This window comes from Lithobates pipiens, unplaced genomic scaffold, assembly GCF_037356315.1.
Source record: "Lithobates pipiens isolate NorthernLeopardFrog02 unplaced genomic scaffold, aLitPip1_a1.2 Scaffold_150, whole genome shotgun sequence".
In the NCBI taxonomy this organism is placed as follows: domain Eukaryota; kingdom Metazoa; phylum Chordata; class Amphibia; order Anura; family Ranidae; genus Lithobates; species Lithobates pipiens.
In genome coordinates this window covers 14,841-39,791 of record NW_027507739.1, presented here as the reverse complement: position 1 = coordinate 39,791, position 24,951 = coordinate 14,841, and the positions used below count along the sequence as shown (strand labels likewise).

The 24,951-nt window shown below is 44.1% G+C and overlaps 1 protein-coding gene across 1 annotated transcript in view; it reads left to right on the top strand.

Moving 5' to 3' along the window:
* LOC143981404 (importin-13) overlaps positions 1-24,951 on the top strand; it is a gene marked incomplete at its 3' end in the record, with an annotated part of 39,166 nt that overhangs the window by 1,302 nt on the left and 12,913 nt on the right. The window contains 6 exon segments of the mRNA XM_077479233.1: positions 250-391; positions 5,460-5,626; positions 10,197-10,317; positions 13,746-13,893; positions 21,677-21,858; positions 24,702-24,728. Coding sequence (XP_077335359.1) covers positions 250-391; positions 5,460-5,626; positions 10,197-10,317; positions 13,746-13,893; positions 21,677-21,858; positions 24,702-24,728 — 787 coding nt within the window.

Sequence of the window (24,951 nt, the reverse complement as noted above, 5' to 3'; positions counted from 1 at the left end):
TATTCCTTTAATTCGGAATACAAAGCTTAACACCAAAGAGAACTGTTCATGTGACCTGTAGAAAAGCACGTATTCTTTTGTTATATTATAATTCAGGTTCTGTTGTCCCTCATTGGTCAGTCTGAGTTTCTTCAAAAATCTACAATGTGTATCTAGTTACATTGCCTTCCTCAGTCACAGATGACTATTGTTCATTGTATCCGCTGCAGAGTACAGAATCTCCAATCTCCTCTCTGTCCTCTGTCACAGGGCTCTCTTGGATCAGGTGGATCACTGGCAAAGTTTTCTGGCTCTGGTTAATATGATCATGTTCTGCACTGGTATTCCGGGTCATTATCCAGTCAACGAAACCACCAGCTCCCTCACGCTGACCTTCTGGTACACGCTGCAGGTTTGTACGCTTTCTTCATTGTGATGATCATCGTTCAGCTCAGTCAGTGGGGCTTCTGGATAACCCTTTTTTGTATCTGTGAACTTCCCTTACAGTGCATCTGGAAAGTCTTCACAGCGCTTCGCTTTTTCCACATTTTGTTATGTTACAGCCTTATTCCAAAATGGATTGAATCCATTATTTTCCTCAAAATTCTGCAAACAATACCCCATAATAACAATGGGAAAGAAGTTTGTTTGAAATCTTTGCAAAATTATTAAAAATAAAAAGGGAAAAAATCTCATGTACATAAGTATCGCAGGCTCCTCCCATGTACATAAGTATCGCGGGCTCCTCCCATGTACATAGGTATCGCGGGCTCCTCCCATGTACATAGGTATCGCGGGCTCCTCCCATGTACATAGGTATCGCGGGCTCCTCCCATGTACAGAGGTATCGCGGGCTCCTCCCATGCACAGAGGTATCGCGGGCTCCTCCCATGCACAGAGGTATCGCGGGCTCCTCCCATGCACAGAGGTATCGCGGGCTCCTCCCATGCACAGAGGTATCGCGGGCTCCTCCCATGCACAGAGGTATCGCGGGCTCCTCCCATGCACAGAGGTATCGCGGGCTCCTCCCATGCACAGAGGTATCGCGGGCTCCTCCCATGCACAGAGGTATCGCGGGCTCCTCCCATGCACAGAGGTATCGCGGGCTCCTCCCATGCACAGAGGTATCGCGGGCTCCTCCCATGCACAGAGGTATCGCGGGCTCCTCCCATGCACAGAGGTATCGCGGGCTCCTCCCATGCACAGAGGTATCGCGGGCTCCTCCCATGCACAGAGGTATCGCGGGCTCCTCCCATGCACAGAGGTATCGCGGGCTCCTCCCATGCACAGAGGTATCGCGGGCTCCTCCCATGCACAGAGGTATCGCGGGCTCCTCCCATGCACATAGGTATCGCGGGCTCCTCCCATGCACATAGGTATCGCGGGCTCCTCCCATGCACATAGGTATCGCGGGCTCCTCCCATGCACATAGGTATCGCGGGCTCCTCCCATGCACATAGGTATCGCGGGCTCCTCCCATGCACATAGGTATCGCGGGCTCCTCCCATGCACATAGGTATCGCGGGCTCCTCCCATGCACATAGGTATCGCGGGCTCCTCCCATGCACATAGGTATCGCGGGCTCCTCCCATGCACAGAGGTATCGCGGGCTCCTCCCATGCACAGAGGTATCGCGGGCTCCTCCCATGCACAGAGGTATCGCGGGCTCCTCCCATGCACAGAGGTATCGCGGGCTCCTCCCATGCACAGAGGTATCGCGGGCTCCTCCCATGAACAGAGGTATCGCGGGCTCCTCCCATGAACAGAGGTATCGCGGGCTCCTCCCATGCACAGAGGTATCGCGGGCTCCTCCCATGCACAGGGGTATCGCAGCCTTTGCTCAATACTTTGGTGAAGCTCCTTTGGTACCAATTACATCCTCAAGTCTTGTTGAGTATGATGTATGATGAGTATGATGTATGATGAGTATGATGTATGATGAGTATGATGTATGCTGAGTATGATGTATGATGAGTATGATGTATGATGAGTATGATGTATGATGAGTATGATGCTACAATCTACACACCTATTTTTGGGAAGTTTCTCCCGTTCTTCTTTGTAGGACTTCTCAAGCTCCATCAGGTTGGATGGGGGAGGGTCGGTGCTCAGGCATTTTCAGATCTCTCCAGAGATGTTCAATCGGGTTCAGGTCTGGGCTCTGGCTGGACCACTGAAGGAGATGCACAGAGTTGTTCCGTAGCCACTCCTTTGTTATCTTGGCTGTGTGCTTCGGGTCGTTGTCCTGTTGGAAGATGAACCTTCGCCCCAGTCTGAGGTTCAGAGCGCTCTGGAGCAGGTTTTCATCAAGGATGTCTCTGTACATTGCTGCATTCATCTTTCCCTCCATCCTGACTAGTCTCCCAGTGCCTGCCACTGAAAAACATCCCCACAGCAGGATGCTTCCACCACCATGCTTCACTGTAGGGATGGTATTGGCAGGTGATGAGCGGTGCCTGGTTTCCTCCAGACATGACATGCGCCATTCAGGCCAAAGAGTTCAATCTTTGTTTCATCAGACCAGAGAATTTTGTTTCTCATGGTCTGCGAGTCCTTCAGGTGCCTTTTGGCAAACTCCAGGCGGCTGTCATGTGCCTTTTACTGAGGAGTGACTTCCGTCTGACCACTCCACCATACAGGCCTGATTGGTGGAGAGCTGCAGAGATTTTTGTTCTTCTGGAAAGTTCTCCTCTCTCCACAGAAACACTGGAGCTCTGTCAGAGTGACCACCTAAGGCCCTTCTCCCCCGATCGCTCAGTTTGGCCATGCGGCCTGATCTCATTTATGTGTGATGGAGGTCACTGTGCTCATTGGGATCTTCAATGCTGCAGAAATGTTTCTGTTCCCTTCCCCCGATCTGTGCCTCCATACAATCCTGTCTCGGAGGTCTACAGACATTTCCTTGGACTTCATGGCTTGGATTGTGCTCTGACATGCACTGTTACCTGGAGGACCTTCTATAGACAGGTGTGTGCCTTTCCACATCATGTCCAATCAACTGAATCTACCACAGGTGACCTCCAATCAAGTTGTAGCAACATCTCAATGATGATTAGTGGAAACAGGAGGGACCTGAGCTCAGTGCTGAGTGTCATGGGTGATACTTATGTACAAGGGATTGTTTTTTTTTATTATTCTTAACAAATTTGAAAGAGTTCAAACAAACTTCTTTCATGTTGTCATTATGGGGGATTGTTTTGTAGAATTTTGAGGAAAATAATGAATTTAATCCATTTTGGAATAAGGCTGCAACATAACAAAATGTGGAAAAAGTGAAGCGATGTGAGTACTTTCCGGATTGCACTGCACAAGTCTGCCTTCAAATGATTCCGTCGGTAGTATAAAGACTTTAAAATAAGGTCTACCTGTAAAGAAAAGTGGTTCCTCTTCTTCCTTTTTTTTTTATTTTTTTTTCTTATATCAGATTGTATTCATGAAAAGAAAAATTTTGTACAAATTAAATACACAAATGAGGACAAAAAGACACAACCTAAATAACGAATAAAAAAAAAAAATAATAAAAAAAAAAAGTCCCATTACAGCACAGATCCATATGAAAAAAAAAGAACAAGTTACCAATAATACATATTAACCGCTTGACCTGGAAGATTTACACCCCCCCCCCCCCCCCCCCCACCTTCTTGACCAGGCTATTTTTTTACGATATGGCACTGCATTACTTACTACTAACTGAGAATTGCGCGGTTGTGCGACCGCTGTACCCAAATAACATTTGTCATTTTTTTTCCCACCACAAATAGAGCTTTCTTTTGGTGGTATTTCATCACCTCTGCGGCTTTTTATTTTTTGCGCTATAAACAAAAAAAGAGCGACCAAAAAAAAAATTCGATTTTTTTTTTTTATTGGATATGTTTTATATCAGAAAGCAAAAAAAAAAAAAAATGATATAGATATATATATATATATATATATATATATATCTATATCATTTTTTTTTTTGCTTTCTGATATAAAACATATCCAATAAAAAAATATCAGAAAGCAAAAAATAAATGTGCGTGTGTATGTATGTATATGTATGTGTGTGCCTAGAGGCGATTCAGTTCGCATTGTGCGCTATATAAGTATTTCATTCATTCATTCATATTTTGCTTTCTGAATTTTTTTTTTATTGGATATGTTTTATATCAGAAAGCAAAAAATATATATTTTTTTGCTTTCTGATATAAATTTTTTGCTTTCTGATATAAAACATATCCAATAAAAAAAATCAGAAAGCAAAAAAAAAAAAAAAAAAAAAAAAAAAATATATATATATATATATATATATATATATATATATATATATATATATATATATATATATATATATATATATATATATATATATATATACGCACATTTATTTTTTGCTTTCTGATATTTTTTTTATTGGTTATGTTTTATATCAGAAAGCAAAAAAAAAATTATATATAATTTTTTTTTTTTGCTTTCTGATATAAAACATATCCAATAAAAAAATATCAGAAAGCAAAAAATAAATGTGTATGTGTGTGTGTGTGTGTGTGTGTGTGTGTGTGTGTATATATATATACACACGCACATTTATTTTTTGCTTTCTGTTTTTTTTATTGGATATGTTTTATATCAGAAAGCAAAAAAATATATATATTTTTTGCTTTCTGATATAAAACATATCCAATAAAAAAAATCGGAAAGCAAAAAAATAATAATAAATAATATATATATATATATATATATATATATATATATATATATATATATATATATATATATATATATATATATATTATATAAATTTTATTTTTTTTGCTTTCTGATATAAAACATATCCAATAAAAAAATCGAATTTCTTCATAAAATAAGCCAATATGTATTCTGCTACATATTTTTGGTAAAAAAAAAAATCCCAATAAGTGTATATTTTAGGTTTACGTGAATGAATGTTATAGCCTCTACAAACTATGGGATATATATTTATGGATTTTTTTTTTTTTTAATAGCCTCCAGCCAGGACACACCCCCAACACATTTCACTCCACCCCCTCGGGGGTTAGTCATGGGAAATCGTTAGTTTAGGATTGTTATCTTTATCTTTTAACTTTTTAAAAGCTGTAGTTATTGGATTACTTGGGTTGCCTGGCAGCCAACGTACCTTTTAGCATTTAGGGTATTCCTTTTTTTTACTAAGGGATCTTTGGTGAAGGAGGATTTGTACATAATCCCTGAAATGCGTTGTCTGTCAGATTTTGATTCACCCCTTTTATTCTGAAAAATTATTATTTCTGGAGCAATCCCTACAGCTTGGACCTCTCTCTTTTATACTAGTAAAAGTCCATATAATCCGACTCCTCAAAAACCACATCAGGGTCCCAACATGAAAGAGACCACTGCCATCTGACTTCATTTTGAACCTTCATCAATTCCAGCACTTCACACGTTCTAAGTCCAGTCAATCACATGGGTCATTCTCAGTCTTTCATCCCCCCCCCCCACAGGACGATATCTTGTCTTTTGAGACGGAGAAGCAGACGGTGTATCTGCAGGTGTATAGGCCGGTCTATTTCCAGCTGGTGGATGTGTTGTTGCAAAAGGCACAGTTCCCTGCTGACGACGAGTATGCATCCTGGTCCTCTGATGAGAAGGAACAATTCCGAATCTACAGGTACTGAAATGATATAAAGATGATAATGGTTTTTATTTTAAAGTGTTTTTTTTTTTTTTTATTGTCATATCTCTGCACATATATTACTGTTGATAGGAATAGAGGGTCTTTCCGAATAAAAGAGACAAAAGACATATTCGATTTCGGAAATCATAATCTTTCAAAGCTTTTAGAATGAACACCTAAATAATTTAAGTGACTTCCCTTAACATAAATGGTTGAGCATCATAATTTGTATTGTTGTTTCCGGTGTTGTCACAATCTGGGGCGTAGATACGGGAGGGGGTTAAGGGGGTCCGAGCCTTCCTCTAAAGCATCCAGGAAGCAGCAGCTGGAAACACATGCCATTCCAGTGTATGCAGCAGGGGTGGACTGACAACTCATGGGGCCCCCGGGCAATAGGAGATTATGGGGCCACACAGTATACACACACACACACAGTATACACATACATGTACACACAGTATACACAGACATGTTTCTATTGGCTGAGAAGGTACTGGAGAGGGGGGGCAGCTATAATCTCTGGATTTTTAGTCCAAAAGGATGTCGGTAAGGGACATTTCAGAGACAGATGTAAAAAAAAAACCCACAGATTTTTACATACTGTCCCTGGTTTTACTGAGGCTGGCAACCCTGATGGGGGGCCCCCTAGTGGCCCGGGGCCCTCGGGCAGTGCCCGATTGGCCCAATGGTCAGTCCGCCCCTGGTATGCAGTTAAAAGGATACTAAAGATTACCTTCTCTTTTTTTTTTTTTTTTTTTTTTATGTATTTTTATAAAAAATAAAATATAAAGATTTTTACTTACCTTCTCTATGCAACAACATCACACAGAACGGCCCCTTACCTCTTCTTTAGCAGTCCCCCACCAGTGCTGCCTGCATCTTCTTCCTGTGGGTGCCTCCAAAGTAACCCATGTGTATGGGGGCACCCCTGTGTGGGTGTGCTCCTGGGCCGGGCTGTGTGCATCCATATATGCACACACAGCATGGCATAGCTATGCCCCATGCTCTCGCCTCAAAACATATGATCACAGGAGACGGGTAGGTGTTTAGGAAAGGGGGGGGGGGTGTAGAAAAGGTAGCCAAACATTTCTTAACATAATGCAGAGTATGCATGTAGGTTAAAAAACTTTTAGAACCACTTTAAGTACAAAGGGTTTTGATAACTAAACCATTTAGATAAAAAAAAAAATGAACATAAACACTTAAACCTTTTGTAAAAATAGATAAAGTTAGTGGAAGAGATGGGTACATTTTTTCCGGGTAAAGAGAGAGGCACAGTGACTGGCTGGGTGAAATCGGTGGAAGAGGGGATGATGGGGAAAGAGTAAAGTGTATCATGTGATCTCCATCCACTCGTCGGGCAGTGGTGGTATGACGGTGGCACTTTTCCCTGAACTGTTGCTGGGCAGTGGTGATATGGTGGAGGCACATCTCTCAGGGCTGTTGCTGGGCAGTGGCGATATGGTGGGGGCACATCTCTCAGGACTGTTGCTGGGCAGTGGTGATATGGTGGGGGCACATCTCTCAGGACTGTTGCTGGGCAGTGGTGATGTGGTGGGGGCACATCTCTCAGGACTGTTGCTGGGCAGTGGTGATATGGTGGAGGCACATCTCTCAGGACTGTTGCTGGGCAATGGTGGAGGCACATCTCTCAGGACTGTTGCTGGGCAGTGGTGATATGGTAGAGGCACATCTCTCAGGACTGTTGCTGGACAGTGGTGATATGGTAGAGGCACATCTCTCAGGACTGTTTGTGGACAGTGGGGGAATGGTGGATGCATATCGCTCAGGACCGTTGCTGGACAGTGGTGATATGGTGGAGGCACATCTCTCAGGGCTGTTGCTGGGCAGTGGTGATATGGTGAAGGCACATCTCTCAGGACTGTTGTTGGGCAGTGGTGATATGGTGGAGGCACATCTCTCAGGACTGTTGCTGGGCAGTGGTGATATGGTGGAGGCACATCTCTCAGGACTGTTGTTGGGCAGTGGTGATATGGTGGAGGCACATCTCTCAGGACTGTTGCTGGGCAGTGGTGATATGGTGGAGGCACATCTCTCAGGACTGTTGCTGGGCAGGGGTAGTATGGTGGAGGGGCATCTCCAGGGACCATCACTGGGCAGTGGTGATATGGTGGAGGCACATCTCTCAGGACTGTTGCTGGGCAGGGGTAGTATGGTGGAGGGGCATCTCCAGGGACCATCACTGGGCAGTGGTGATATGATGGTGTGTCTCCCGGGATTGTTGCTGGGCAGTGGTGATATGGTAGAGGCACATCTCTCAGGATTGTTGCTGGACAGTGGTGATATGGTAGAGGCACATCTCTCAGGGCTGTTTCTGGACAGTGGTGGTATGGTGGAGGCACATCTCTCAGGACCGTTGCTGGACAGTGGTGGTATGGTGGAGGCACATCTCTTGGGATTGTTGCTGGACAGTGGTGATATGGTGGAGGCACATCTCTCAGGACCGTTGCTGGACAGTGGTGGAAGGGTGGAGGCACATCTCTCAGGACTGTTGCTGGGCAGTGGTGATATGGTGGAGACACATCTCTCGGGACTGTTGCTGGGCAATGGTGGAGGCACATCTCTCAGGACTGTTGCTGGACAGTGGTGGAATGGTGGAGGGGCATCCCCATGGACCATCACTGGGCAGTATTGATATGACAAAGGTGTGTCTCTCCGGACTGTTGCTGGGCAGTGGTGATATGGAGGAGGGGCATCTCCAGGGACCATCACTGGGCAGTGGTGATATGACAAAGGTGCGTCTCTTGGGTCAGTTGATGAGCAGCAGTGGTATTGTATTCCCTCAAATCGTCACTGGGCAGTGGTAAAACAGCAGAGGCCCATCTCTGAAGACTGTTGCTGGGCACAGGTTATACCGCAGAGGTGCAACCCCTGGGACCACCGCTCAGCAGTGGAAGCACTTTTCCCCCCCATACCATCACTGGGCGGTGGAGAAAAGGCAGAGGCACATCTCCTGGGACTGCCACTGGGCAGTGATAGTACGTTAGGGGCACATTTCCCCATACCATTACTGGGCAGTGGCGATAAGGCAGAGGCACATGCCCTTGGACCCTTGCTGGGCAGTTTTGGAATGGCAGGACTGGGAGACCTTCATGTAAGGAAAATAAAATCTACATCCCTGGTTACACAGGTCTGCGCTTCATAATTTATAATCTGGAGGAGTGCAATGTTTTTATTCTTACCATGGAGGAATCTGTGTACGCATGGAAGGGGAAGGAGGACCCTTCTTATGGCTCCCTGTTATTGAGCAATACATGTCACATATAATATTTCCATTGCACACATTCCTGGCATGGGCAGAAAATTACGTGGGTGTTGTAGCAACTACCAGCTGGAGACCAGTAACGTTATAAGCAAGAGTATACAGTATATAACTAGCACACCATAGATCTAGAAAAGGTTTTCCAAACTTTATTCCATCGATCACACCACAGAGGTAAGGTACAACACTTCGGAGCAACGCAGGACCCCTTTTGTGAGGCGTGGGATACCTACATTGAACAAGGTACCTTTGCCATAGGACCTGCTTTGCTTTCTTAAAGTGATTGTACAAGCTGAAGGTGCATATTATGCATGAAAGTAAAAAAACCTTTAGTGTGCTGCTGCTTCCCCCTCCCCCCAAATACTCACCTGAGCTCCCTCTCGAACCAGCGTTGTACACAAGAGCCTCAGCTGTCCTGGGACTCCCTCTCCTCATTGGCTGAGACAGCAGCGTTAGCCATTGGCTCCCAATGTTGTCAGTCACAGCCAGTAAGCCAATGAGGAGAGAGCTGGTGGCAGGGCCGAGCCATGGATCTGTGTGTCTTATAGATGCATTGAGCAGGGCTCAGGAGCGAGCGCGCACCAGTGCTCTTATAGCAAGCGGCTTGCTATGGGGGCACTGGTCAAGGGGGAGGCGCCAGTGCTGGTGAGGCTGCAGTGATGGGCACTGGTGAGGAGGCACTGATGGGCTCTGACAGGCATCCCCGATGTGCTCTAATTCGCAGCACTGATGGGCACTGTTTGGCATCACTTGTGGACACTGACAGGCATTACCGAGATTGGTGAGGCGGTGTGTCCGAGGGACATGCCGCACCACGGATTGCTGCACTGGGAGGCCCATTCTGAAGGACGTCATATGATGTCCACTCAGAATAAAGCACCCCCCCCCGTCCATCATTCTGCTATAGGCCAGGTGGGAAGGTGTTAAAAACAGCATTGCGCCTGAGGATGTGTTCTTGTTTATAGCAACCAAAGAGTGTCGTCTTTTCACTTGCTAAAACCGTTAAATTCAAGGTAGCTTAAGTTGCTATGGATTATATTAAATATTTTCCATCATGAATACTTCTGGTGGAAGGTCCAGGTTCTGGTTGTGGGACCCATCACATCCTATACATGGAAGTTCTCACTGTTGCTTATCTGTAAATATACCATAATATCCACAGATGTTTGGCCAAGGAGTGACTGGTCTCTCAGTGTGGAATAATGTGAGCATTTCATAAAACCATGGCACATTTCACCCTCACCCGGCATGTGAATAACCCCCTGTATCTTTCTCCTACAGAGTTGACATCTCTGACACCCTCATGTATGTCTATGAGATGCTGGGCGCTGAGCTGCTCAGTAACTTGTATGAGAAACTCGGTCGCCTCCTGACCTCCTCAGACCAACCCACATCCTGGCAGGTAAGTTTTGGGACACCAGGAAAAGAGATTTCTCTGCGTGCTGATAGTGTTTTTTCTTTTTAACCAGTATTAGAAGGATCACCAGTCGCCTATCCAGTGCTGCCGACAGGGGTACCACCTGTAGGGGGCCCCGGCACACAGGGGGAGACCCAAACAGTAGGGGGATCGGCAAGACAGGAGGACAATTACAGAACGATGCACTGTGTCTGTCTGTGTCCTTCCTCCAGCAGCTAAAAGCTGGTTTCTCCCACTCTCCCTGCTGCCTGCTTTCAGCTGCTGGAGGGAGAGACACAGGCACAATTACAGAATGCATCATCCTGTAATTGTCCTCCTGTCCCACCGCACTGATCCCCCCTTTTTGTGTGTTGCCCACATCTGATCCCCCGCTCCCTGTGTATGAACACAGCCGCAGGTCCTAATTTGATAAGTGCTCAGGTGCGGGTGAGTGACCCTGACTGCACGTTTGTCTGTGTTTTGAGGTCTTTCACCTGCATCCACCCGCCTGTCCACTTAGGACCCGTTCATACAGCTGCTGCGTTCCTAAAGTGTAACATGGGCTGCCTGCACATGGCAAAAGCCACATAAAAAAAACCCCCAAAAAAACACAGATTTACACTATACAGACCACAGCGCTTGTGTGAATGAGCCCCAAGACCTCATTTACACACAGAACTTTATTAACTTTTTTATCTTTTAGACTTAGCAGAAATTAGTTTTATGTTATGTTTCTGTCCGCTAATAAAGATTTTCTGTGTTTTCAGTGAAAATTACATTTTGATATTTTCGGGGGTGGGGCCCGGTCAGGCAGGATGTACGGGGCCTTGTGATTTCTAATGGGAGCCCTCCACCGATCTCTCCGACTGGCGACTTGTGATCATTCTAAGCTGCTGTCTTGTCCATTGTGCACAATTTGTCTGTGGGAAGGAGGAAGTTGAGTCCCCAAAATGTGTCGGCTCTCTCCTCTTACATGGTGTCAAGATAAACGTTTATTTGACTTGATTCAAACCTGTGGTGCTCCCATCCTTCTATATTCTATTTTGGCCTTTTTCATGGGACCCCTAAGCATGCCCTGCCAGACAGAGAGCTGCCTGTAAGAGCTGTACGTCAGGCTAATATCAATGGGTCCAAAGTTATAAAATTGGTACAAATACCCAATACAGTGGAACCTTGGTTTACGAGTAGCGTGGTTAACGAGCGTTTTGAAAGATGAGTAAGATGAGTAACTTTTTTTTTTTTTTTTTAAATCTGACTCAGTTTGTGAGTGTTGTCTCACAAAACTAGCAGAATTCAAGCTAATGGGGTGTGCAGTACCGCATTTGGCCAGAGATGCGGGGGCGCCGGGGACGCTCAGAACGGTTTGGAGCCGTTTGGAAATACTCAGTCACTCAAAAATACTCAAAAATACTCAGAAATACTCTGTTCCCGAGTGTTTCCCAGCCTTGCCGAGCTGTCCTCGAGTATTTCCGAGGCTCTCCGGCACCCCCCCCACCTCTGGCCACATGCGGTATTGCATGTAATAGAAATCAATGCGGAATGAATTATCTAAAGCCGCGTACACACGGGCGGACTGTCTGGCCAACTAAGTCCGTCAGACAAACCGACGGACAGTCCGTCCTACTTTCGAATGAACGGACTTGACCACACACGGATGCAAAACAGTCCGCCGAAAGTTTGCGCGATGACGTGTACAGCACGTACGACGGGACTAGAAATAGGAAGTCCAATACACAGCAATGCAACCTTCCGCCGTGTAAATCCTTTCTGAGCATGCGCCATACTTAGTCCGTCCAACTAGCCTACTCACGAGCGGACTGTCCGCTGAAACCAAAGTCTGACGGACAAAATTACGGAAATTCCGAAATACTTAGTCCGCCAGACTGCACGCTGAAAAAGTCCGCTGAAGCCCACACACGAGCGGACTGTCCGCTGAAATGTGTTTCCGTGGACTAAGTTGGCGAGACAGTCCGCCCGTGTGTACGCGGCTTTAGTTTCTATTGACTTCTATGGGGAAATATGCGAGTGCTTTGGATTACAAGAATTCTCCTGGAGCGGGTTATGCTCTCAATCCAAGGTTCCACTGTAATGTCAAATCACATCAAGTATGATACAGCAGGTATTTGCTCCACTGTTATTGATACTAAACACACACAATGTATAGTTTACATTCTCCCTTCTATTTCTGTATGGAGATGACGGCTCTGTAATTATTTTAATAAAAAAATAAAATAAATCGAAGTCCCTTTTTTACTAATGGATATCCAGCTGTCACATGACCCGGCTCTCTCCCAGCCTGTCTGCAGGGAAACATAAGCAGGAGGAGCTTCTAGTCCTCTGTTGCTGACATGTAAAAAAAAAAAAAAAAAAGCCTTTGGAATACAGAGTAAAAAAAAATATATATTATATCAATATACTGTTTATATCAACAAAAAAAAAAAAAAAAAAATATATATATATATATATAATTATAAAAATATTTAATTTTTTTGTGTGTGTGTGTGTGTGTGTATATATATATATATATATATATATATATATATATATATATATATATATATATATATATTTTTTTTTTATTTAATAGATAGTATGTGTGTATATATATATATATATATATATATATATATATATATATATATATATATATATATATATATATATATATATATATATATATATATATAAAATATTATGGAAAAATAACAAAAGTGTGTGTGTATATATATATGTATGTGTGTATGTATCAAATCTTTATTATTTCATGGAAATAACATGGTGTGGGCGGATTTCTGCCAATCACATCCTGTGTCACGCCCCTCCCAGTCTGTGTCTTAGAATAAGAGGGAGGTGAAACCTACATTAATCTACATGTAATATCCCGTTCCTCCCCCCCCCCCCCCCCCCCGCCATTGTGTTTAGCTGGTTAGTGGGCATGGAGAAGAGAGTGGGCTGTCATCATGTGTATACGCCCACATGTGTGACTCCATAGTCACATGGGCTGCTCAGATGTGATAGGGAGGAAATGCTCAGCATAGAAACTCAGTGAAAACTGAGCATGTGCAGAGCTGCCAACACTGCTGTGAAATCCCTAGAATTGAGGACATGGACAGAAGGGGGAGATAGAGAGCAGCAGGATCAACCAGGTTTTTTTTTTTTTTTTTTTTTTTTTGCAGAAAAGGAATCTCATAGTGACTGATTTTTTTTAATTTTTTTTTTGTATGATGTGGGTTTAATAACACTCCAAAAAGAGTACGAGTACCGTAGAGCTGCAGGATTCTGGATAAAACGTGAATTACAATTTTTTTTATTTTTTTTTGCTTAGAATAAAATGAATATTATGATTCTCTCACGTTTCTTGTGGCGTAACATAATTTTTCACATTACACGAAAAAATTGGGCTAACTCTACTGTGTATCTGTTCTGTCCTCCAGCACACAGAAGCTTTGTTGTACGGCTTCCAGTCCATCGCAGAGACTGTGGATGTCAACTATTCGGACGTCGTCCCCGGGCTCATCGGCCTCATCCCTCGGATCAACATCAACAACGTGCAGCTCGCCGACACGGTCATGTTTACTATCGGTAAGGAAAGCTGCTTTGTAAAAGTGTTTATTTATTTTATTTCTCCTCTTCAGGATTTTTTTTTTTTTTTGGGTGGATTCAGCAGACCCCCTGAGTATAGGCCTTGCCCACAGGAGGGTGTGCAGCCCACATAACGGGAGAAGCTGTGCTCTTCTGATTTACTAAGTGCAAAATCCTGGTGCAGCTGTGCATGGAAACCAATCAGCTTCCAGGTTTTATTGGCAAAGCTTAAAGTGACATTAACCACTTGACCTCTCGAAGATTGATTCCCCCCCCGCCACTCATGACCAGGCCATTTTTTGCGAAACGGCACTGCGTTACTTTAAGACCCCTTTCACACCACACCGCCCATAGCGTCGGCGGTAAAACTTGCGGCGCATTTCGGCTGCTAGCGGGGTGCTTTTACGCCCCCCCCCCCCGCGGCCGAGAAAGGGTCAAAACCGCAGGCAATACGACGCAATAGCGGTGTTTTTACGGCGGTATTACAGCGCTGCCCCATTGATTTCAATGGGGAGCAGCAGTGGAGGAGCGGTAAACAATGATGCAGCAGTTTAAGACCCCTTTCACACCGCCCATTGCGTCGGCGGTAAAATGCCGCTATTAGCGGTGTTTTACCATCGGATTTGCGGCGCATTTCGGCCGCTAGTGGGGTGCTTTTACCCCCCCCCCCAGCGGCCGAGAAAGGATCAAAACCGCCGGCAATACGCCGCAATAGTGGCGTTTTGCCGGCGGTAATGCAGCGCTGCCCCATTGATTTCAATGGGGAGCAGCGGTGGAGGAGCGGTAAACACACCGCTCCTTCACCGCTCCAAAGAAGCTGCTGGCAGGACTTTTTTCTGACGTCCTGCCAGCGCACCGCTGTAGTGTGAAAGCCCTCGGGGGTTTCACACTACATACAATGGTGCAGCTTCTTTAGGGCGGATTGCAGGCGCTATTTCTAGCGCTATAGCGCCTGCAAAACGCCCTGGTGTGAAAGGGGTCTAACTGACCATTGCGCGGTCGTGCGACGTTGTACCCAAATAAATTTTTTTTTTTTTTTTTTAAAACACAAGTAGAGCTTTCTTTTGATGGAATTTGATCTCGCCTTCATTTTTTTATTTTTTTTTTGCGCTATAAACAAAAAAAAAAAGAAAATTTTGCAAAAAAAAAAAAATCTATTTTTTTTTTCATTTCTGCTTTTAAACATGTCTAAAAAAAATGTAAAAATCTAATTTATTCATCAATTTAGGACAAAATGTATTCTTCTAATAAGCTAAGCATCTATTGATTGGTTTGCGCAGACTTTATTTGTTGAACTAGATGGACTTGTGTCTTTTTTCAACCTGACTAACTATGTAACTATGTTTATAGCGCCTACAAACTATGGGATATACGGTATTTATCAACGTATAACTTGCACTTTTTTCCCCCTGAAAATCACGGGTGCATGTTATACGCGAGAGTGTACCTCGGAGGGGGGGTGAGTGCCGCTGGAATTTACTGAGCTGTCATCTCCTCTCCACTTTGCTCTTCCTCGGCTCTCACATCACACACACAGTCCCGCCTCCGCCACCGGCATTGGACCAGTGTTCTGTCTATCACAGGAGCTGGTCCAGTGCCGATGGCGGAGGCGGGACTGTGTATGTGACTGCTGACTGAGAGCCGAGTAAACAGGAGATGACGGCTCAGTGATTTTCCTGCGAGAGATGGGGAGCTACATTGATGGCGGAGATGGGCGCAGATCAGGCTGCAGATGGGCGCAGATCAGGCTGCATTGAAGCTGCAGATGGGTGCAGATCGGGCTGCACTGAAGCTGCAGATGGGCACTAATCGGGCTGCATTGATGGGCACTGACCAATTATGTTATTATGTTGCTTGAAAGTGATTTATCTTTTTAAAAAAGTTTTTTTTTTTTTTTTTTTCCTGAAACGTCTCTCTTAATTTGGGGTGCGTGTTATACGCCTGTGCGTATTATACACTGATAAATGTTTTTTTATAGAATTAATGTTTATTTTTTTATACTAGTAATGGCAGTGATCAGTGACTTTTAGCGGGACTGCAATATTTATATATTATTTTTTTGTTTAAAATGAAAAACTTCTGTAAACGAAACGCGTGTTGAGCAACATTTACAAGCTTTTACAGGCATTTGGCGTTTCAAATGCCTCTGAATATCCGCCTGAAACCATTTTATTTTTAATTTTTTTTCTTCTAAACTCAACTGCCTAGAAACGACTATAAACAACCCCGTGTACATGTACTGATAAGATTACATAGAGGAGAGTTCAGGGGCAGCTGAAAAATTCCCAGCTGCTCCTAAACGTCCGTTTACCAGCAGCCATGTCCATGAGGCCTTTATGGTCCGTATACACGATCCCAAAAAAAAAAAACGCAACGAAAAATGCCGCTTTCGTCACGATCGTACGATAATCGAATCATTCGTATAGAGCTTTCGAGAGCCAATCGCAACAATTCATCTGATATTATTCAATCGGACAAGCACGAAAAATTTTCCTCGTACGATATCAGATCGGAGCATTTTCGTTTAGTCAGTTCAGTTGTTGTCCGAAAATACAAATTCATTACAACACATGACATCACTTCCGATTTTTTTATTTATTTTCTTCTGTTGTACGAGAATTTTCGTGACTTTAGTAACCTATTCAATTTTTACTTGCAACTATTAAGCGAATAAAGTTGTACGATCTGTCGTCCGATATTCGGCGTGTGTGTGTACGGGGCCATCAGACTTCCCACATTTTATGGTTTTGGTAAATCTGAAGGAAAAAAATCTACAGAAAATTGGATGGTGTGCATCCAGCTTAAGTGTCCATGCTGGGGGCGGGGTTCATACCCCAGAGGTCAGCCATGTCACCCAGTCAACATTCAAGTATATATCCACTATTATACCGTGTACACGCGGCTGGAATTTCCGATGGAAACAGTCCGATGGGAGCTTTTCATCTGATTATCCAACTGTGTGTATGCCCATCGGTCTTTTTTTCTGTCAGCGTTTCTGACTGGCTTTCGATTTGAGAACCTGTTCTTAATTTTTCAGACGGGGAAAACCTTTCTATCGGATTTTTCGATCGTGTGTATGCAATTCCGACATGCAAAATTCAGACGCGTGCTCGGAAAGAATTAGACGCATGCGCGGAAGCATTAAACTTCCCTTTTTTATAGTGCCGTCGAACGTGTGACTGGGGGTACACTGTTCGTCGCGGTGTTATTGACCGTCGGCATTTGGTCTGACCGTGTGTAGGCAAGACAGTTTGAGCAAAATTCCGTCAGAATTCAGATGGGAAAAACCATCAGAGCTTTTTCCGACGAGAATTCCGATCGTGTGTACGCGACATAACTTTGCTGGGTAAGAACTGTTAAAGCCCAACCCCGGCCTCAGCTTTAACACCGCAGGTGTTAAAACGTAGTTCTTTCTCCTCCTTTGCTGTCAGTCGCTCCTCCTAAATGGGGTATGTCTTGCACTGCCCAAACCAGCATGCTCGTCAGTAGCCTGGATGTCCTGGACACCCCCACTGTGTGTGTGTGTGTGTGTGTGCGTGCGTGCGTGCGTGCGTGTGTGTGGGGGGGGGTGTGACGTCATAATGGCTCGGGCTTTGGTGGTAGATGGTACTGAAGTCGTTGTCTAATGCAGCCCGCACAGTGTACCCCCAGTCACAGAAAGATCTTCTCCTGCTTTCTATAAGAGTGTAGCCTTTGGCTCATGCACAGGGCTGCTGTTAGAAATCATAGTTACATAGTTACATAGTTAGTAAGGTTGAATAAAAACATCAGTCCATCCAGTTCAACCTGAGTGAGTGTCTACAATTGTCCCTATCCCTGTACATTGCACACTCACATTGGTCCCTACCCTCAAGGAGCCAAGATCCCCATTCATATACTAGGGCCAATTTTAGACAGAAGCCAATTAACCTACCTGCATGTCTTTGGAGTGTGGGAGGAAACCGGAGTACCCGGAGGAAACCCACGCAGGCACAGTGAGAACATGAAAACTCCAGGCAGGTAGTGTCATGGTTGGGATTTGAACCAGTGACCTTTTTTACTGCTAGGCGAGAGTGCTAACCACTACACCACTGTGCCGCCCTAATGGGGCCCCGCACAGCCCACCCGACAGGAACGGTGAACCACACCTGCCAGGCGGCTCCAGCCGCACAAACAAAACCGCTCATTCATGTAACCAGACACCCAACGTCTCACTTTTGAGACAGAAAACAGAGATTGAGGGCACAGATTCCTCAAACCTTTTGTCTGAAGCCTCAGCTGCAGAATGAAATGAATGAACAGGAAGCACTGTGGAGGATCCCTGTTCATTCACAAACTGAAGCTCAGGAAGGCCCACGGGATGTTGGTTCTTGTAATCCCGCCCACTCCCGCTGCTTTGGGCCCCCCCCCCCTGTTGAATTTATGGGGCCTGGGCCCTGTACGGGGAGGGCAGGTGCTACCCCCTTATCGGTTGCCCTGGTCATACAAACTCCTACCCCCTTCAGATACAAAAACATCTGATCAAACCGATCTCGGTTGCTTTTTGGAGGCCAGAGGTCTAAGCCCTTGTACACACGGGTCGGACATTCCGACAACAAAATCCGTCGGTTTTTTTCTGACGGATTTTGTCCGAAACGGGTGCTGCATACACACGGTAGGACAAAGTTGTCGGAAAATCCGATCGTTCAGAACGTGATGACGTCCGTTCGTTGCTATGGGACTACGTTGCGGCTAGTAGCCAATAGCTTTGGTCTCGTAATTTGATCTGAGCATGCGTGGCACTTTGTCCGATCGGAATAATCAAAAAACGATCGGACAAAGTCCGATCGGACCATGTTTTTGGAAGATTTTATATCCAGCTCTCAAACTTTGTTAGTCGGACATTCCGACGGAAAAAGTCAGATGGAGCCCACAACACGGTCCGATCGGACATTTTCCGTCAGAATTTCCTACCGTGTGTACAAGGGCTAATGGACTCCAGATCTCTCCATATAGAATGTAGAATGTATTAGATTGTAGGGCCCTCTTAATCCTCTTGTATTTTTTATTGTATTATAACTGTATTGCCTCCTCCTTCTTTTTATATTGTAAAGCGCTGCGTGTTTGCGCTATATAAATCCTGTATAATAATAATAATAATAATAAAGAAGACCTGTCACGGCCTATACTATCACAAGGGATGTTGTTAATCCCTTGTGATAGCAATAAAGTTCAATAAAAAAAAAAAATTATAAATATATATATATATATATATATATATATATATATATATATATATATATATATATATATATATATATATATATATATATATATATATATATATATTATATATTTTTTTTTTTTTAAAGTACATTGTCAAACTATTTTTTTTTTTTTGGTAAAGCTTCAGAGGTTTTCATCAGATTCTAAAAGGGGTAAGATCCACCGAGCTAAATGGTTTTTGAGTAATAGACTCAATTTCTGTTGAATTCCTACAGACAAAGTCCCATATGGGAGGCCACAGTAGGAAGCCCAGAGCAGAACAGAGCAATCTAATTCCCTGAAGATTATGTGGACGGCTCATGGAGCCAAAAGAGATGAATATAATAAAATCGCACAATATATGTAAATGTAGCTGTGCAATCACTGGTAATCTCTATGGGAGATTTTAATAGAAATGGTGAAATAAAAAAAAATGATTTGGCTGCCTGACTCTTTTAACCACTTCCTTACTGCAATATAGCCGAAAAACGGCAACAGTGCAGCCCCGTTTTTCCAAGATGTCCATGTATGTCCTCCTGGAACCCCCTCCCCCCACATGCATTTGGGGCGCTCTGTGATTGATATGTCCTTCATACGCGGTTGTTTGCAGATCTGGGGTAAACGGACAATCACAGCAGCCCTTTACCATGTGATCAGCTGTGTCCAATCACCGACTTGATGGTTATCCTCATGTACTGTCACAACGTGAGGAAAGCAGAGCCGGTAACCGGCAAGTGTCACAGGGGACCTGTACAAAGATAATCAGAGCACTGATCATCAGTACAGCCCCATCTGTGCAGCCTCGTCGGTGTCCATCTGTGCAGCCTCGTCGGTGTCCATCTGTGCAGCCTCGTCGGTGTCCATCTGTGCAGCCTCGTCGGTGTCCATCTGTGCAGCCTCGTCGGTGTCCATCTGTGCAGCCTCGTCGGTGTCCATCTGTGCAGCCTCGTCGGTGTCCATCTGTGCAGCCTCGTCGGTGTCCATCTGTGCAGCCTCGTCGGTGTCCATCTGTGCAGCCTCGTCGGTTTAGCCTCCTCTGTGCTTTCTTTCGGTACCCATTAGTGCTACCCATCGGTGCAGGCTCATAAGTTTCGTCTCATCAGTGCCCATCAGTCCTTCCTATTGGTACCCATTAGTGCTACCCATCAGTGCCCATCAGTGCTGCCTCGTCGGTACCCATCAGTGCTGCCTTCCTTTTTTTTTTTTTTTTTTTCGGTCTTTTTTTTTTTTCTTGTTTAGCAAAAAATAAAATCCCAGTGGTGATTTATTACCACCAAAAGAAAGCTCTATTTGTGTGAAAAAAAAATGATAATGTCATATGGGTACAGTGTTGCATGACCAGAAAAATTGTCATTCAAAGTGTGAGAGCGCTGACAGATGAAAATTGTTCTGGGGGGGGGGGGGGGAGTGCCCGGTATGTGAAGGGGTTAAATTGATATTTTATGACGGAGATTTCATGAAAAGGTCATAGAGGTTGAGCACAATACATATTCAGATGGCACAGACATAATCTATGATGCACAGAGATGCAAGCCGGGGAGGTGGCGGGGGAGGGGGGGGTGGGGGGATTGGTGTGTGAAGGAGGGCAGAAAGGTCAGAAGATTTTTTTTGCTTAATGGCATCTAAAAGGATAGAGCGCCCAATGAAGAAATCCTGATCTGACAGTGAGGGGCGCTTCAACATCTTCCTTGTCTGTGTTTTTTTTTTAAAGCTGAGGTTTAATCTGCCTATATTTTGCCGTTTCCCGGTTCCTCCTTAACCCAATTAACGTGCTAATTCAATTTTTAAAACCTTTCCCTACCTCATTTTGGAGATGTCATCACTGGGTCACTTTGCTTCTCTATGCAATGAAGACATCATGGCTGGTAGGAGGGGGTGGTACATGGCTTCCTGAGAATATCCCAGCCTCCTGCCCTCAGTACTCCTCTCAAGAGCCCTCAGTCCTGATGGAAGCAGTGGGAAGACTTATGCAAATATCAATATACCTTGATGGGTGGGTGGAGTGAGCATTCCTAGGCAGGGTGTATTTCCATGCAATCTGCCCTAGCTAGCTGTGATGATGACCTTTTCCCATTTCCTCCATCAATACACCGTGCATGCAGGATGACACACCCTTAGTGGGCAGGATCATGATGCTCTGCACTCACAGTATCTCCTCAGTCTTTGGGGTTTATTAACAATGGGCATACTTTTAACATGGGAAACTGAGGACATCTTGTGGTGGAATTGAATTACTGCGGGGGATTACATCCAAGAGGAAACTTCGTGGCACTTTATATTTGTTTGCACGCATATGTATTAATTTTTAGTTCACACATTAACTTTTTTGTATTATTTAAAGGGTCCAGCATACCAGTTTGATCAATGTATATGACTTGGTTTCGAGTTCACGCACATGAAATTCAGATTATTTAAGCTCACCTATTTAAATTTAGGAATATGTTCATTGCTAGCAACTAATGGACCCCGTACAGCTCTGCTTGGAAGGCAGCTGGTATGTAATATGAGGAATGAAGAGCAGTAATGCTAATGCCACCCTCTCTCTCTCTGTTTTTTTTAGGGGCGCTGGCAGAATGGCTGGCGGACCACCCAGTCATGATCAATAAGGTATTACCGCTCGTCCTCCATGCACTGGGAAATCCTGAACTGTCTGTGTCCAGCGTCTCCACCCTAAAGAAAATCTGCCGAGAATGCAAATACGACCTTCTCCCGTACGCTGCCAACATTGTCGCCGTGTCCCAGGTAACACAATGCTGCATCCATCTACTGCTATCCATTTATCTAGACGCATGGCATTTCTTTTCTCCACTGTAAGGGGCATTCTTCCCACTGATCACCAATGTAAGGAACATTCTTCTCACTGATCACCAATGTAAGGAACATTCTTCTCACTGATCACCAATGTAAGGAACATTCTTCTCACTGATCACCAATGTAAGGGACATTCTTCCCACTGATCACCAATGTAAGGAACATTCTTCCCACTGATCACCAATGTAAGGGACATTCTTCTCACTGATCACCAATGTAAGGAACATTCTTCCTACTGATCACCAATGTAAGGGACATTCTTCTCACTGATCACCAATGTAAGGGACATTCTTCCCACTGATCACCAATGTAAGGAACATTCTTCCCACTGATCACCAATGTAAGGAACATTCTTCCCACTGATCACCAATGTAAGGGACATTCTTCCCACTGATCACCAATGTAAGGGACATTCTTCCCACTGATCACCAATGTAAGGAACATTCTTCCCACTGATCACCAATGTAAGGGACATTCTTCTCACTGATCACCAATGTAAGGAACATTCTTCCTACTGATCACCAATGTAAGGGACATTCTTCTCACTGATCACCAATGTAAGGAACATTCTTCCCACTGATCACCAATGTAAGGAACATTCTTCTCACTGATCACCAATGTAAGGAACATTCTTCCCACTGATCACCAATGTAAGGGACATTCTTCTCACTGATCACCAATGTAAGGAACATTCTTCCCACTGATCACCAATGTAAGGGACATTCTTCTCACTGATCACCAATGTAAGGAACATTCTTCCCACTGATCACCAATGTAAGGAACATTCTTCTCACTGATCACCAATGTAAGGAACATTCTTCTCACTGATCACCAATGTAAGGAACATTCTTCCCACTGATCACCAATGTAAGGGACATTCTTCTCACTGATCACCAATGTAAGGAACATTCTTCCCACTGATCACCAATGTAAGGAACATTCTTCTCACTGATCACCAATGTAAGGAACATTCTTCTCACTGATCACCAATGTAAGGAACATTCTTCTCACTGATCACCAATGTAAGGAACATTCTTCTCACTGATCACCAATGTAAGGAACATTCTTCCCACTGATCACCAATGTAAGGAACATTCTTCCCACTGATCACCAATGTAAGGAACATTCTTCCCACTGATCACCAATGTAAGGGACATTCTTCCCACTGATCACCAATGTAAGGAACATTCTTCCCACTGATCACCAATGTAAGGAACATTCTTCCCACTGATCACCAATGTAAGGAACATTCTTCCCACTGATCACCAATGTAAGGAACATTCTTCCCACTGATCACCAATGTAAGGAACATTCTTCCCACTGATCACCAATGTAAGGAACATTCTTCCCACTGATCACCAATGTAAGGAACATTCTTCTCGCTGATCACCAATGTAAGGAACATTTTTCTCACTGATCACCAATGTAAGGAACATTCTTCCCACTGATCACCAATGTAAGGAACATTCTTCCCACTGATCACCAATGTAAGGAACATTCTTCTCACTGATCACCAATGTAAGGAACATTCTTCCCACTGATCACCAATGTAAGGAACATTCTTCCCACTGATCACCAATGTAAGGAACATTCTTCTCACTGATCACCAATGTAAGGAACATTCTTCTCACTGATCACCAATGTAAGGAACATTCTTCCCACTGATCACCAATGTAAGGAACATTCTTCCCACTGATCACCAATGTAAGGAACATTCTTCTCACTGATCACCAATGTAAGGAACATTCTTCTCACTGATCACCAATGTAAGGAACATTCTTCCCACTGATCATCAATGTAAGGAACATTCTTCTCACTGATCACCAATGTAAGGAACATTCTTCCCACTGATCACCAATGTAAGGAACATTCTTCTCACTGATCACCAATATAAGGGACATTCTTCTCACTGATCACCAATGTAAGGAACATTCTTCTCACTGATCATCAATGTAAGGAACATTCTTCTCACTGATCACCAATGTAAGGAACATTCTTCCCACTGATCACCAATGTAAGGAACATTCTTCTCACTGATCACCAATGTAAGGAACATTCTTCTCACTGATCACCAATGTAAGGAACATTCTTCCCACTGATCACCAATGTAAGGAACATTCTTCTCACTGATCACCAATGTAAGGAACATTCTTCTCACTGATCACCAATGTAAGGAACATTCTTCTCACTGATCACCAATGTAAGGAACATTCTTCTCACTGATCACCAATGTAAGGAACATTCTCACTGATCACCAATGTAAGGAACATTCTTCTCACTGATCACCAATGTAAGGAGCATTCTTCTCACTGATCACCAATGTAAGGAACATTCTTCCCACTGATCACCAATGTAAGGAACATTCTTCTCACTGATCACCAATGTAAGGAGCATTCTTCTCACTGATCACCAATGTAAGGAACATTCTTCCCACTGATCACCAATGTAAGGAACATTCTTCTCACTGATCACCAATGTAAGGAACATTCTTCTCACTGATCACCAATGTAAGGAACATTCTTCTCACTGATCACCAATGTAAGGAACATTCTTCCCACGGATCACCAATGTAAGGAACATTCTTCCCACGGATCACCAATGTAAGGAACATTCTTCCCACTGATCACCAATGTAAGGAACATTCTTCCCACTGATCACCAATGTAAGGAACATTCTTCCCACTGACTTCCAAGCTCTATATGCTTCGATATCTGTAATGTATCTAGTATAGAGTAATACTTCCTTCACTAAAATATTTTTTTCCTACATTGCAGGATGTGCTGCTGAAACAAATTCACAAGGTAATTGGGAGATTTGTCTGTATGTTGGAATTTACCCTGTACGGTGTCTCTATGGTGGGATTTCTCTTGTACGGTGGGATTTGCCCTGTTTGGTGTCTGCACGGTGGGATTTGCCCTGTTTGGTGTCTGCACGGTGGGATTTCTCTTGTATGGTGTGAATTCCCCTGTATGGTGGGTTTTCCTCTGTACGGTGTCTGTATGGTGTGAATTACACTGTTGGATG